This window comes from Apteryx rowi, unplaced genomic scaffold (genome assembly GCF_003343035.1).
Source record: "Apteryx rowi isolate R43461 unplaced genomic scaffold, aptRow1 scaffold_50, whole genome shotgun sequence".
NCBI lineage: Eukaryota > Metazoa > Chordata > Aves > Apterygiformes > Apterygidae > Apteryx > Apteryx rowi.
In genome coordinates this window covers 2,519,816-2,532,225 of record NW_020450761.1, presented here as the reverse complement: position 1 = coordinate 2,532,225, position 12,410 = coordinate 2,519,816, and the positions used below count along the sequence as shown (strand labels likewise).

The 12,410-nt window shown below is 38.8% G+C and overlaps 1 protein-coding gene across 1 annotated transcript; it reads right to left on the bottom strand.

Moving 5' to 3' along the window:
• Nucleotides 1-234: 234 nt before the first annotated feature.
• Nucleotides 235-12,321, bottom strand: RBFA (ribosome binding factor A). Its single transcript, XM_026079764.1, has 7 exons — nucleotides 12,214-12,321; nucleotides 11,863-11,905; nucleotides 10,044-10,220; nucleotides 7,255-7,367; nucleotides 5,617-5,701; nucleotides 3,220-3,293; nucleotides 235-1,217 (listed from the first exon to the last, which is right to left on the bottom strand). The coding sequence occupies exons 2-7, from the start codon at nucleotides 11,863-11,865 to the stop codon at nucleotides 824-826; spliced, it is 846 nt and encodes a 281-aa protein (XP_025935549.1). The 5' UTR covers nucleotides 11,866-11,905; nucleotides 12,214-12,321; the 3' UTR covers nucleotides 235-823.
• Between the last annotated feature and the right edge of the window lie 89 nt (nucleotides 12,322-12,410).

Genomic DNA, 12,410 nt, shown 5'->3' with positions numbered 1-12,410 from the left:
TTTTCATATGATTCCTTACCCTTTTTTAAATCTTAAACAGTTACTAGAGCATTCAGATCAGTCTCTGACTCTGCTTCCTTGCTGCCTTTTCTCTGCTTTAGTTTTTAATATATTCTTTTCAGTAATGGTCAGTGCTTTGCCTTATTTTACCAAATAGATGAGTAGTTCCCAGTCCTTTTCTGGTTGCAACCCCCCCTTCACAACTGCAGATCTCCGACTATTGACACAAATTAATTGATTTTCTTTCAGGATTGTAACTTTATTTGCCAGAACCTCAATGGGTTTCACCCCCTTGTGGAAAGAGCCCTGTTACACTAGGTTTTCTGAAGAATACACTGTCCAGGTCTCTGTGCACTGAAGGCTGCTTTTTGAACTCCACTGTCATTATTCTGCTTTCCTTCTTCCTTCCTGTCCTTAGAAAAACAAGTACCATCATTTTATGATTGTTTTTATCCAAATCACCCCCAAAGTTTGCTTTTTTTTTTTTAATTACACAGAAACAAGAATAATTTCATTGGAAATAACCAACAGAATTGCAAGAAGTTTTAACTCACAGTGCTGCCCAATGTATATTTTGTTGTTAGAAAACTGCTCTCTGGCCGAAATTCCTACAACTATAGCAGTTTGAAAGGTTCTTAACAGAGCATCGCAAACATCATTTTCATTCTTCTTACATAGCTTCTGCTAGCAAACCTCAGCATGTGTGGCAAACCTGTTAGTTTCAAAGAGGAAGTGGTGAACAGACAGTATAAAACCAATCTTTCGGTATCTGTGGCAGTCTTTTTTGCTATTGACGGTCTCCATTTTAAAGGGAGTGGCTTTTTCACTTCGATTTAACAGTAGGTTGACTTTCAGTTTTGCCATCATCTGCCTCCAATTTGTTTACTTCTTCCTGCAATTCATGCTCCAGCTCATAGTCAGAGATCGATTCAGTGCTGTCTTTCAAGTAATCAGCTTCATATTTGTCCAGTAAGTATTTTTGTGGTGTAACGTCATCATCAGGGGGATTCCTTACTTTCTTCTTTTTCATTTTCTTCTGAATCATAGACAGCTGCTGCTCCTGCAGCTGTTCCATCGAGGCAATGCCTTCTGTATCTTTTGACACTTTCAGTCTTTTGTACTCCATTATCTGCTTATTCAGCAGTTCATGATCAATACCAAAAAGATTAGACCGGATGGGTGAATCTGAAGATTCTGTTGTTGAAGAGTTTGGTTTACTGTGAAAAGGAAAAGATTTTTGTGGGTTTTTTTTCCCTGCTGTGTATATTTTAAGCAGCAATGTTAACTGTGACAGTTTGGGTAACCCAAAATAAACTGGACTTTTCAGTTGGAGTTTATTAATTCACTGTGTTTGGCATTGTGTTTCTCATGTTAAGGAGGAAGAGCTACCACTGGGCTAAGTGTCCAAGGATAGGCTGTGAATAAGCTTGTCAACATATCAATGGATTTTATGGGGAAAGCCAATACAGCAATTACATTCCAGGTGAAACGGCTTGTTTCTAGCTGTTATAGAGAGTGGGATTTGCAGAAGAGCAGGTTACCCAGAAGATGAACAAACATCAGTCTTAAAAGCTTCAACCTTAGAAACTCAGGAGGATGTACAACATACTTTCACTAAAAAAAAAAAAAGTGTTTTATTGTACTCCAGCTATAAATGCACTCATCTAAATAAAGAATGAGGAAGGTGTCAAAGCCAAAGTCTATATGCCTGTCCACTGCTACCAATCCTTTGTCCCTGAAAAGAGTCCCTGTAAGCCAGAGTACTATGCTAGGGTTGTGCTCTAGGAAAAGGCGTGCATAGACAACAGTTAACACTGGATCTGGGAGCCCCAAGGAAGTTAGACTACTCCCACTTGTCTAAGGAGTAGAAGAAAAACAGCCTATGCCCGGAGCACATCAGACAGACACATGAAACAGCACAGTGCCTTAAGCCAGACCTAAGTATTTCCATGAGACAAACCGAGCAAGCTGCTAGGTGCCCTGTGGCAAGTCTGTCCCAACTGTGACTTCCCCTCAGAATTTACTTCTGATTTGCATCTGAAGAACAGTCCTGAGAGCACAAAAGGTGACAGTCATTTTCACCAAGAGACGCCAGCACACAWGTGCAAGACTCTTGTTGGTTTCAAGAGTATCCAGTTCATACACTCGCTGTTCTAATAGCTTGATCAACCCAGTCCCTAAGAGCCAAAAATCCCTCACAGAAGAATGCAAAAGTAAGTTGTGTTTTATTAACCTAGGGAGATGCATCAGTAAACTGTACTGATGTACATGTACAACAACCCAAACTTATACCAGAATAGAAGATGTCAAATGGATAGGGTAATGGTATATTTATGCTAGCAAACATAGGGCTTTTAGCTACATGAGGAAAGTACCAGCAAGAAGTAACAATTACTGCTATGAGGCATTTTTTTAAATTTAATCATTGCAAATACATTGAGTCCTGAATTCTAAGAAGTTCTAGAAATGTTGCTCTCATAAAATTAATGATACCAATACCAGAACAAGTATTGGGTCCRCAAGTGACAAATCCCATGACCACATCACTCAGAGTAGAGAGGTCAGACACAGTTGATTTCTGAGACTATGTTTTGATATCACATTATGGGTTAATTGCTTCTAAAAGTCTATATACTGTGCTGCTACAAGTGACAATTCAGTCATTCTCCACAGCTTAACAGAGGTCCACTTAAATATAAAAAGTAGATTTTCCCTTTTTGTATTTGCAAACCTGTGGTCTGCAGCAAGGTACTTCTGCAGAAGAACCAAAGCCAAAATAGCCCATAAAAATATCTCAGTACTAAAATATAAAAGTAAACCAGAGCACATACAATAAGAAATATTTTCTCCCAGTTTTAATAAATGGCTGTAACATTCGTAAAGAAAGCCAAAACACAAAATAAAATGCCATCCTGTACATATAATTTCTGGGATGATTACATATTAGTTTTGTCTTCAGTTATTCTGTAGCTTTTTCTGTTACAAAAGGCCCAAATGATCTTTTTAAAAGCCAAGGTGCCTTACTAGGGTAAGGTCTTCTATGAACACTCTCTCTTCTGCTTTGTATTTCCTCTTAAGACCACTTTACTGAACTCTGACATAACAACAATAACACATCTAATTAAAATACACTTTTTATCACATCAAATAATACTCAACTTAAGTTGGCAAACACAGATGAAGATAGACATTTGTCCAATTTTGATTTTAAAAGCCCACCTGGAATCATTTTGAGGTAACTTTTCTTCTTCTTCCGGGGGCCCAAAATCAGCAATTGACAATAATTCATCAATCTGTAAACACATGAAGACAATACATATTAAAGGCCCTCTACTAAATTTCCTTTTTCACACCTACAGAAGAAACAGACAAATATCAAATGGTGAATACCAATTTCTTTTCTACATGTATGGGATATTTAGCAGAACCATTTCAAAATAGCCTTTTCCTCCATTTTCATTTAAATAGCTACTGTGAAATGTATGTTATGGTATAATTTTTCATTGGCCATGAGATGAGCTGGATCACTCAACAGATCTCGTGCACTTTTTAGGCTATGAGAGTGTCAGGATATATCTGTCCTTCTTGCCTGGGAATTTTATACCAAATAGCATAATCAATCCATAGATTACTCTTCCTGCAAAGTTTTTTGTCTTATGCATATTCTGAACATATATTTTTTTATTTGGTTTTACTTCAGTCTTGCAAATTCTTTTTAACAACATCCTTATGCTGGGATTTTTGTCCCTTCTTCCCTCTTTTTGGAAGTTTTTGTCTCTATCCCATGTAAACACTGAACAGGTTTCCCAGCTCCTTTTTAACATCACGGTAAGCGCTACAAATGTAGTGAATCTGATGCTTACAGACTGCACTTATTTGTGAAAATTTTATCCCATTTGAAATCTTTATTCCTACTTTTCTTTACATCACTTCCCTTCTAATTCAGGGTGCTATTTTTCTTCTGGGAGTTGAATTGGATGGTCTTTCCCTGTCTTGCAACACTTAAAAATCAGTTTCAACTACATTATCCAAAGCCCTGTTATTCAAACTTGTGGATTACTCAAATCACACAGGCTGCGAAGCATGAGAAGATGGCCCCTCTACGTGTTTCCTAGTGCCAGTCACTGACTGGAACTGCATAAGGAGGATTTTTTACTTGTCTTGTGTAGTTAGTTAGCTTAGCTTAGCACCAAGAAAGGTGTCTGTGCACTGAAACTTGAAGGCAAAGTAGTCCAAGGAGTTTTCTTCTTCTTCTTCAAAAAAAGGTGGTCATTTAAAGAAGGTTGGGAAACAGTGATTAACAGAACAGGTTCCATAATAACAGATCTGAAAAGTAGGACCTGCAAAAATATTGTTGCTCCATCTAGATATGCTAATAACAATAATAATAAAGACCAGGTTCCTTCATAATCTCAGGTAAATTGTGCAGAAATTCTTGTATTGGGCTGGGGGGGCATAAGCAGCTTTCATAAGTGTTTAGTTCATCTTTGTTCTTGTGCTTTTTGTTGATGCTAATGCAGATGAAAAAGATTTAGACTGTGGATCAGTATATTGGCATGAAACTCTCTCAGAATTTTTCTGACCAAAGAAATTTCAAGAACTTCACTGCATTTCTAGAGAGTGATGAAGTTCTCATTATCTCTTTCCAGGCTGCTATTATGCACTGTATGAGCCCATGAGTCATTAATAGTAACTGCATATGCTAGTAGTAATAGTAATACATCTAAGAATAAGACACTATAAAGAACATTGGTTGAAATGAGCATATTCACATTTCTGTGCCCTAAATTCATATAAATAGCTTGAGGATCCATTTTTTATGAAATTCCATTTATCAGTGCCATCTTTCTCTTCTGGAAATCTCACCATTTAAAAAAGGTCTCCCTTCACGGTCCTAATAACAGCAAATTCCTAGAAAACATCATTATTCCAGAAATATTTCTGCTAGTCAAAATTGTCAACACTTTGAGAGAAGATGTGGAACACTGAAGATTTATATATATATATATATATATATATATATATATATAGTCTCAGTGAGCTTAATCCTCTATGCAAAGATATGCACTTCCCCAGAAATGTTTTAACAATTCATTGATGGAAAAAGGTTGGGGTAAACAACAACAACAACAACAACAACATCACTAATTAGATTCAATGGCATTTTAAGAACATGTAATGTTTAAAATGTGGAAGACAGTTCCTCAGACCTCATTCCTACAGTAGTGTGTGCCAGACAAGAAATAACTGGCTACCCCGAGAGTGTAATTTCATTTTTTAGGCCATTTGGTTTATTTAATTCACTTAATTATCTGTCACAAGCCTCCCTAAATATTTCATTTGAGAAATTTTAACATAGCAAAATTCTTGAGGATATAGCCACAAGGATTCTTTCACACTGTATATAAGCATCAGTATTACTATAGATTCTTTGCCAAAATGCTTTGGAACATGAACACGAAGAGGAAAGTTTATACACAAAGACTGATTTGTAATGTAGATTGCTATTGCAATTGAATTAGCACCTCTTTCTGTATTCCTAAGCACTATGATATGCTAAGTGATCATGTTATGCATGTAGTGATATTTGTACGTTGAGTCAAGGATTACAATTACCTTCTTTAAAGCTGCTGCTTCTTTGTCTTTTACAAATACTATTGGGGGTACATTTCCTATGATCTGATGACTCATCAGAAGATACCTGGCAAAAATACAACATTCACAAGTTTGATTAATAGTACAACATCTCCAGAACAGGTAAAATATTTGTTATTAAATTACATTAGAGCAGTAGTGAAAGTTTAAGGATACGGTCTTACCCTTTCAGGGTAAGAAGGGTACCTGAAGAGTATTCATTCAGGTTAGCGCTCAGCAACATATCATTGCAGAACCTCAACTTGGAATGTATATCATTATAAATATTCAATATTAAAACTATTAGATCCTACTGGGTATCACTTTTGTCCCCTGTACACACAGGCTGGCCCAAGTTTCTCCCCACTCTATTTGGCTTGCTCAACCCCACTGTAGGGGCAAGAGCAGCTGGAGGTTACAGCCCTCACAGTGTGGCAAGAAAATTAGTCCTCCGTGCTGTCTGCAGGAGGGACTGGCCATGCCTCCTTCATCTTTTCTCCAGCCAGCAACACTCCTTCTCAAAGCATGGAAGTTGCCACCCATATCTGGTTACTGGGTCCTGGGCTGGGAGAACAGGAGGGCATGGTGCTGGAGTGGGAGTTGAACTGTCTTGGAAAACAGGGGAGAAGGAAATGGCCCTTTAAGTATGCTCCAATGCCACCTTCCCCGTGGGGTGAAGTCCTGACACTCCAACAAACTGGCTGAATAGCACAGGGTAAGCAAGGGAAAAGAAGAGAGCGAAATCTCCATAATATCCTGAAAACTCACTGGCCCCTCTGCCAAAAACAGGTAGAAGTATCACAGTACCTGGTGGTATCCTCACACTTATTTTTTGGTATCAGTATTGTGAAGGATTTCTGTAATACTGGTCATCCCTTCTGGAGGTCCACTGTTTGGAACATGCTATTAGTAAGTCATTTCCAGAATTAAAATCCAGGACAGTTTTAGCTTGTTAAATAAAAATGCAAGCTGCAGGACACCTTACATATGTGACATGGTACAAGCAATACTTGCAAAGGTTCCTGCATGCAAGATGTTAGTTTGTATATTCAGAGCAATTCTATTGAATTAAACACAGGCAAGGAAAAAAATAAAACATAAGGACAACAAAATGCACAGAAATGTTTACTGAGATTCAAGGGGGAAAAAAATCCACTCTGATAAAATGGCTCAGTGAAAAACTAAATCCAAATTGTCTCCAGCTATCAAAATTGCACAGTGAATCTGGAAGGAAGCACTTCTTGTATCCAGAAGCTCTCTCTTGTGCAGCACACATCCTGGCCTATTGTAGGGCCTAGTATGCCCAAAACACCACCACTAATGAAATGAAATCACACTTTAGCAAAACTCCTCTTTCTGCTCAGCCCAGTTCAAACTGAGGAAAGCGTAGAAGCCAAGTAAGCCAGCTATGCTCCAACAGGAGAATTCACAGCTGTCCCAAGACTGCCATCCACCCCTGTGAGGTTCATCACAGGAGATGCTCTGACCCCAAATATCTAAAAACCTGAAGTATTCCAAAAAGTCAGATTTAGACTGTTAGGAATACTTAAGAAATGTTATTAATATAGTATATGGCTATGAATTTATAAAGTAGTGTAACAGTTTATGGTATAGCAGTACCGTATACGTGGAGCACTCTTCTGCAGTACACTTTCAACATAACTGTCTTTCTCCATAGTAGAAGAAGGGTTCCAGTAAATACGACATGCTGAAAATTTTGATGCCATGGACACCTGTAAATAGGCAAACCTTCTTTTAAATTTATACATATATATAGATATATATGCGTGCATGTGTGTGTATGTATACATACACACACACACACACACACACACTTCATATACAGCAAAGCATCTGCTTCATAAATAAACATGCAGCAATCCAATTTGGATATATAAATGCTTAGGAGAACCTTTTCTTCCACCCCGCTCTTAAGAACCAAAATGACAGAGTGCCCTTATAGCAGTATGGTTTAACACTGAGTAAGATTCATACTCTGTATCTGAYGGCACTTTTTAATTTAGGAAAATCACTGCCTAATTACCCCCTTAAGTGAAATTAAATGGAGAAGAAGTCCTTCCATACTTATATGCTATTGACAGTGCTATGTTTACTGAATGTCATGCTACTACCATCACAAATAGTCCAGAATTACTATTTATTGCATGCTATGTTGGAATATAGTTGTTGAAAAGTGTATGTTTCTGCTACAGAAGGAAGTGTGACAATGTCTGGTCTGTTCTCACCTAGAGTTTGGTTTTGATATTCACAGAAAAGAGAACGCCGTTGTAACTCAAGAGTCTTCAGTTCTAAAGCCTGTGTCAAACTGGGAACCTCCAGGGTTTGAATTTGTAGCTCATTAACAGATAGCCTTCATAGCTGTCATGCATGCAATTGAAAACACATATGTTTCTGTCCCTGCACAACATGAAGTAGACTCACTGCCTTCCTGAAGAATACACTTTTTAAACATTAATTGAATTCTGACAGATTTCCATAACCGTCATTCATCTCATCTAGCAGTGTCGTAACAAACACTTCTCACTGTAAGAGTACATTCAGCAAACTTCTGCAAAGCCAGTTCTATTAACCTGTCCAGCTCAACCAAAGAAGAGTCGAGAATGAGGGAGGGAAAAGCATAAACTACCAATTAGAAGGCACGGTTCAGAGATCAACAAGTCATCTAGTCTGGGAACTAACTCTTCAAACAAATAGCTGTCTACAGACATTAGCAGAAAAAGCCAACTCCAGAGGATATTCCCAGGAACGAAAACTGCATGACCATCAAGTCTGCCGTTGATAATCTAACAGCACCTGCTTTTTCCTGTTGCAGTTATTTTAGGACAGAACGGACTGTCCTCACACACTAGGGTAGATAATGATTGTTTTCCACTACCAAAGAACTCCCACTTTGAGAAAGCCATCACTCACTGAAAAAGTGATCACTAACAATGATCACTAACTAGCTGTTTCTGTTGCAAGACCAGCCTTCCATATATCCCAACTAAGCCTACCATTAAAGCACATAAACAACCCAACTCAACACAAGCCATTTCTTGGTCATCACATGAGTAATGTAACTGAGTGGATAAAAGTTTGATGCATCAAGGCTGAAGCATGATTCTTATCTGTATTACCACTAGGTGAAGTTAACTTTAAATATGAGAAAACAAATTCTGATGTATTGCAGAAAGCCTTCTAAGAGCTTTTTTTTGATAATGGAAATAAGGATATCAGACCACAATTAGCTTAAGAATAAAGCAGGACTGAGTCTCTGCCATGTCCCAGTGCAGCAGGGGCAATAAGCACTATGCAGTTATAGAAATATCTGTACTATATCTGTAAGAAGGTTGTTTCTTTCCCTCCCATATTTCATAAGTCAAATTTGTTGTTTCATTTACAGCAATGTCTCCTCCAAGTGTTGCAGCTTGTCTATACCATTTAGTATATACACATACAGTATTTAAGTGTAGACATGCCATTACAGTTACAGAGGCAATCCCCAAAGCCCTAGAGAGAGAAATAATGTAAGATGGACATACGTATCAAAAGGTTACCTTACCCATGTAATTTAAATCACTAGCTTGAAGGTGGAATGAATTCGCCTACATAAAGAACTGTTTCTATCATAACTGACAAACCCCTTGTCACAGATGCACTTACGAGGTACARTTCTTTTTCCATGCTTCTAACCGATGAAGTTAACTCCATAAAGTTTTTAGCCAAATCTTGGTATTATTTCATCTGAACAATACAGCAAAGGTAGAAGAGAAAACTACAAACAATAAACAAGAACGTGGAAACTGACTTAGTTTCCAAACCACAGTTTTAACATCCTCCTCAGATCTGAACTATACCACTAGCTACACCTAGATACAAACATATCCAATTCTTCTGGAACCCTGTTTGTCAATGCCATTTTATTAGGCTTGCCTTTTTTTGAACTAAGCTCATGCACTGCTTAAGCCTTCTGCCTGTGTAATGAAGCTGACGAGGGAACAAGGAGGCATCAGCTCTCACACAGCTGCATCAAGAAAAGCCTCTGAGAAAGGTATAGTTATGTTGCTAAAACCAGGCTCCTTCATCTGAAAGGGGCAAGGTGATTAATATGTGTTCACGTACCAGAAAAAAAAAGCCATACCAGCAAAAACCACCATTTAGTTGGAATAAATGACATTTACATTACTAAACTGGCAAAAGACTACTAAACTGGTACAACAGCAGCAAAGCTCTCCTAGCATGCAAGGTGACCCCAGCATCTCATCTTCAAATGCAGTACCACAGTTAGCAGCGCTGCGGCAAAACCCCCTGCACGTGTCAGGACGCCCGGGGGAGCTCCTTCAGCAGGAGGCACCAGCCTTCAGGTGTAATCAGAGCAGCTCAACACAAGCTGTAGTTTTTGTACTTGCCTTGCAGATTTCTGGTTTGAGGTCATAAAGCTCTTGATTAATTTCACAGGTAGTCATCATCTCTGTCACAGCTTTATAAATAAGATTATTCAAGACTCTGAAGCGTATGTTATCTTCTTTCCTAATTTTTGTCTGGTCATCTTTCATTACAGAGGCCAACTTGTTTGGTTTATACATCTTCCAGAAAAAAAAAAATTAGTCAGGAGCTACAAACTTATACTAAGCAATAATATACAGCTTTACTAAGCATGCTCTTAGAGTGCCATCGGCGCAATTGTGGTGACCTTATATAGGTCTAATATATCAAGTGTTTAAAGAATTTCTCCTCACAAAGAGTATTTCTCCTCACAAAACTTTTGATGTTCATGTATTACAGTCAAGGTTTCTTATTTTCTTTAATATTTTGTAGCTAGTTTTACAGCTCAGTAGATCGTTTTTCTAAAACAGAGCAGGTATTAACAAAAAAAAATTGCTGTTCAAAAAACAAATGTAAAAACTTGTTTTCCAGATAACTCTCATGTACTTATTTTCACAGTGTGGTTTGCCCAGAAAGAGAACTTTGAGCACAGTATAATTCGTAACTAGAAATAAAACTAACCCCCCMCACACACATATTAAGTAATTAAACTCAAAAAAAAACTCAGAGRCTTGTCATTCTGTGACCAGGACCACTCTCTCCAGACTGCTGATCAGAATTTGTCTCCTACCAGTAAGGATTCAAAGCAATTACAATCCGAGATTCTTGTAGCATGGACATCATCCTTTTCAATGTAGGAAAACTGGTCTGGAAAGGCTCTCTGGGGTCATCGAGCCTAGTAGTTCCTTGCAATCACAAGCAATCATGCTGTGGATGTTTCTTCCAAAAGGATCCACAAACCATCTGCTCCATATACTGCTATACACTGCATACTGCAAGACTACTTCCCCAGTAACCTTACAGCATCTACATAAATCAAAAGCCTCAAAAATTACAGCATGCCACAGTAAGAGAGTAAAAAAGCTAAAGCTATGAACCATATCCATGATCCCTATAATTGCAGAAAAAGAAGTAAAAGCACATAGGGAATACCAAAAAGTGGAACATTGTGCCCCATACTATTGTAGAAAAAAAATGAGGAAAAAAAAATAATTCCTGCCAATCAGACATAGAAAAAAAATATTCTTTAGGTTAATTACGAGCTTACAATAATTGGCTCTGGCACATCTTTCAATTCCATTTGGAGTATCATTCTGCATTTTTGATGTCTGCAGCTGAACATGCCTCATTATAGAAGCAGACCACAATGCCGTACTTTACCTAAAAATAACTTTTTTTCAGTTAGCCACTGTCTCACGGTTGTTTTAGCTGACATATGCCAGCAGTGCCATTTACAGAGGAAGTTGTGGCCTTCCTGTTGAAGGCTTTTCTTGTAGTGATTCCTCTTCTTTGTGCTGAGAAGAAGTGATATGTAGCCTAGCCTCTCTGAGAGTCACACTGGGAAAGTGATCCAGATTAATACTAAGCAAGTATATAGAATTTTTAACTTTAAATGGATCGGTTCTCTGATACAGGCTCAGTAGTGAGCAAGAGAGCATTGGTGCTGGTGCAGATAAAAGAATGGCTCAGAAGAGAAAATGGCTAAGGAGGAGGGGAGGGCAGCACTGCTCCAAGCAGCAATCCTGGCACATCAGAGTAAAACTGGACCACTAGTGCTCATAGATAAAATTCTGCTATTTCTCTACCAAAAAATACTTTTCCCAAAGTTATGTGCAATGGCAGAAGTACAGGTTTGTTCCTCCTAGCACAAATAAACACAGTACTTTAAAAGCTTGTACTTACCATTTTAGATTCCAGGGCAGGACTGTCATACCAGAACTTCTTTCTTTTGGAAAAGAGAAAGGAATGCATTTTATCTCTAAGCAATTCAGAGAAATAATGGCCACCCCGTGCAATTAAAACGCCACCTGCCTGAAAACACACTGACACGCCGCCCACCACCACTGGATTTTATGCCCGCAAACTTTCATGTTTCCACGCAGTATCTATGAGTTGTTCAGGAGGGGTGTGCAGGACGCAATGCCTCCCAGCCACAGAAAAAGTTCTATGTGGAGGGGAAAAAAAAAAAAAAAAAACTCCCCCAAACCAATGTTTCTTTAGGGCGCGATATAACTTGGTACAGTATTAAAATACCTTTATCGCACCGCTAGAGATAGCGGAGGCCGCTGTTTGCAGGGCGGATTTGAGGCGCTCGATTCCCTGAGGGCCCAGGCCACACCGCGCTTTAGCCCCGAGAGGGCCGTTACCGCGCAATGGCCGGTCACTCGCGCCCGGGGCGCCGCCAGGGCCCGCGGCGCCGCCGCCTCCCTGCCCGAGGCCTGGCGACCCCG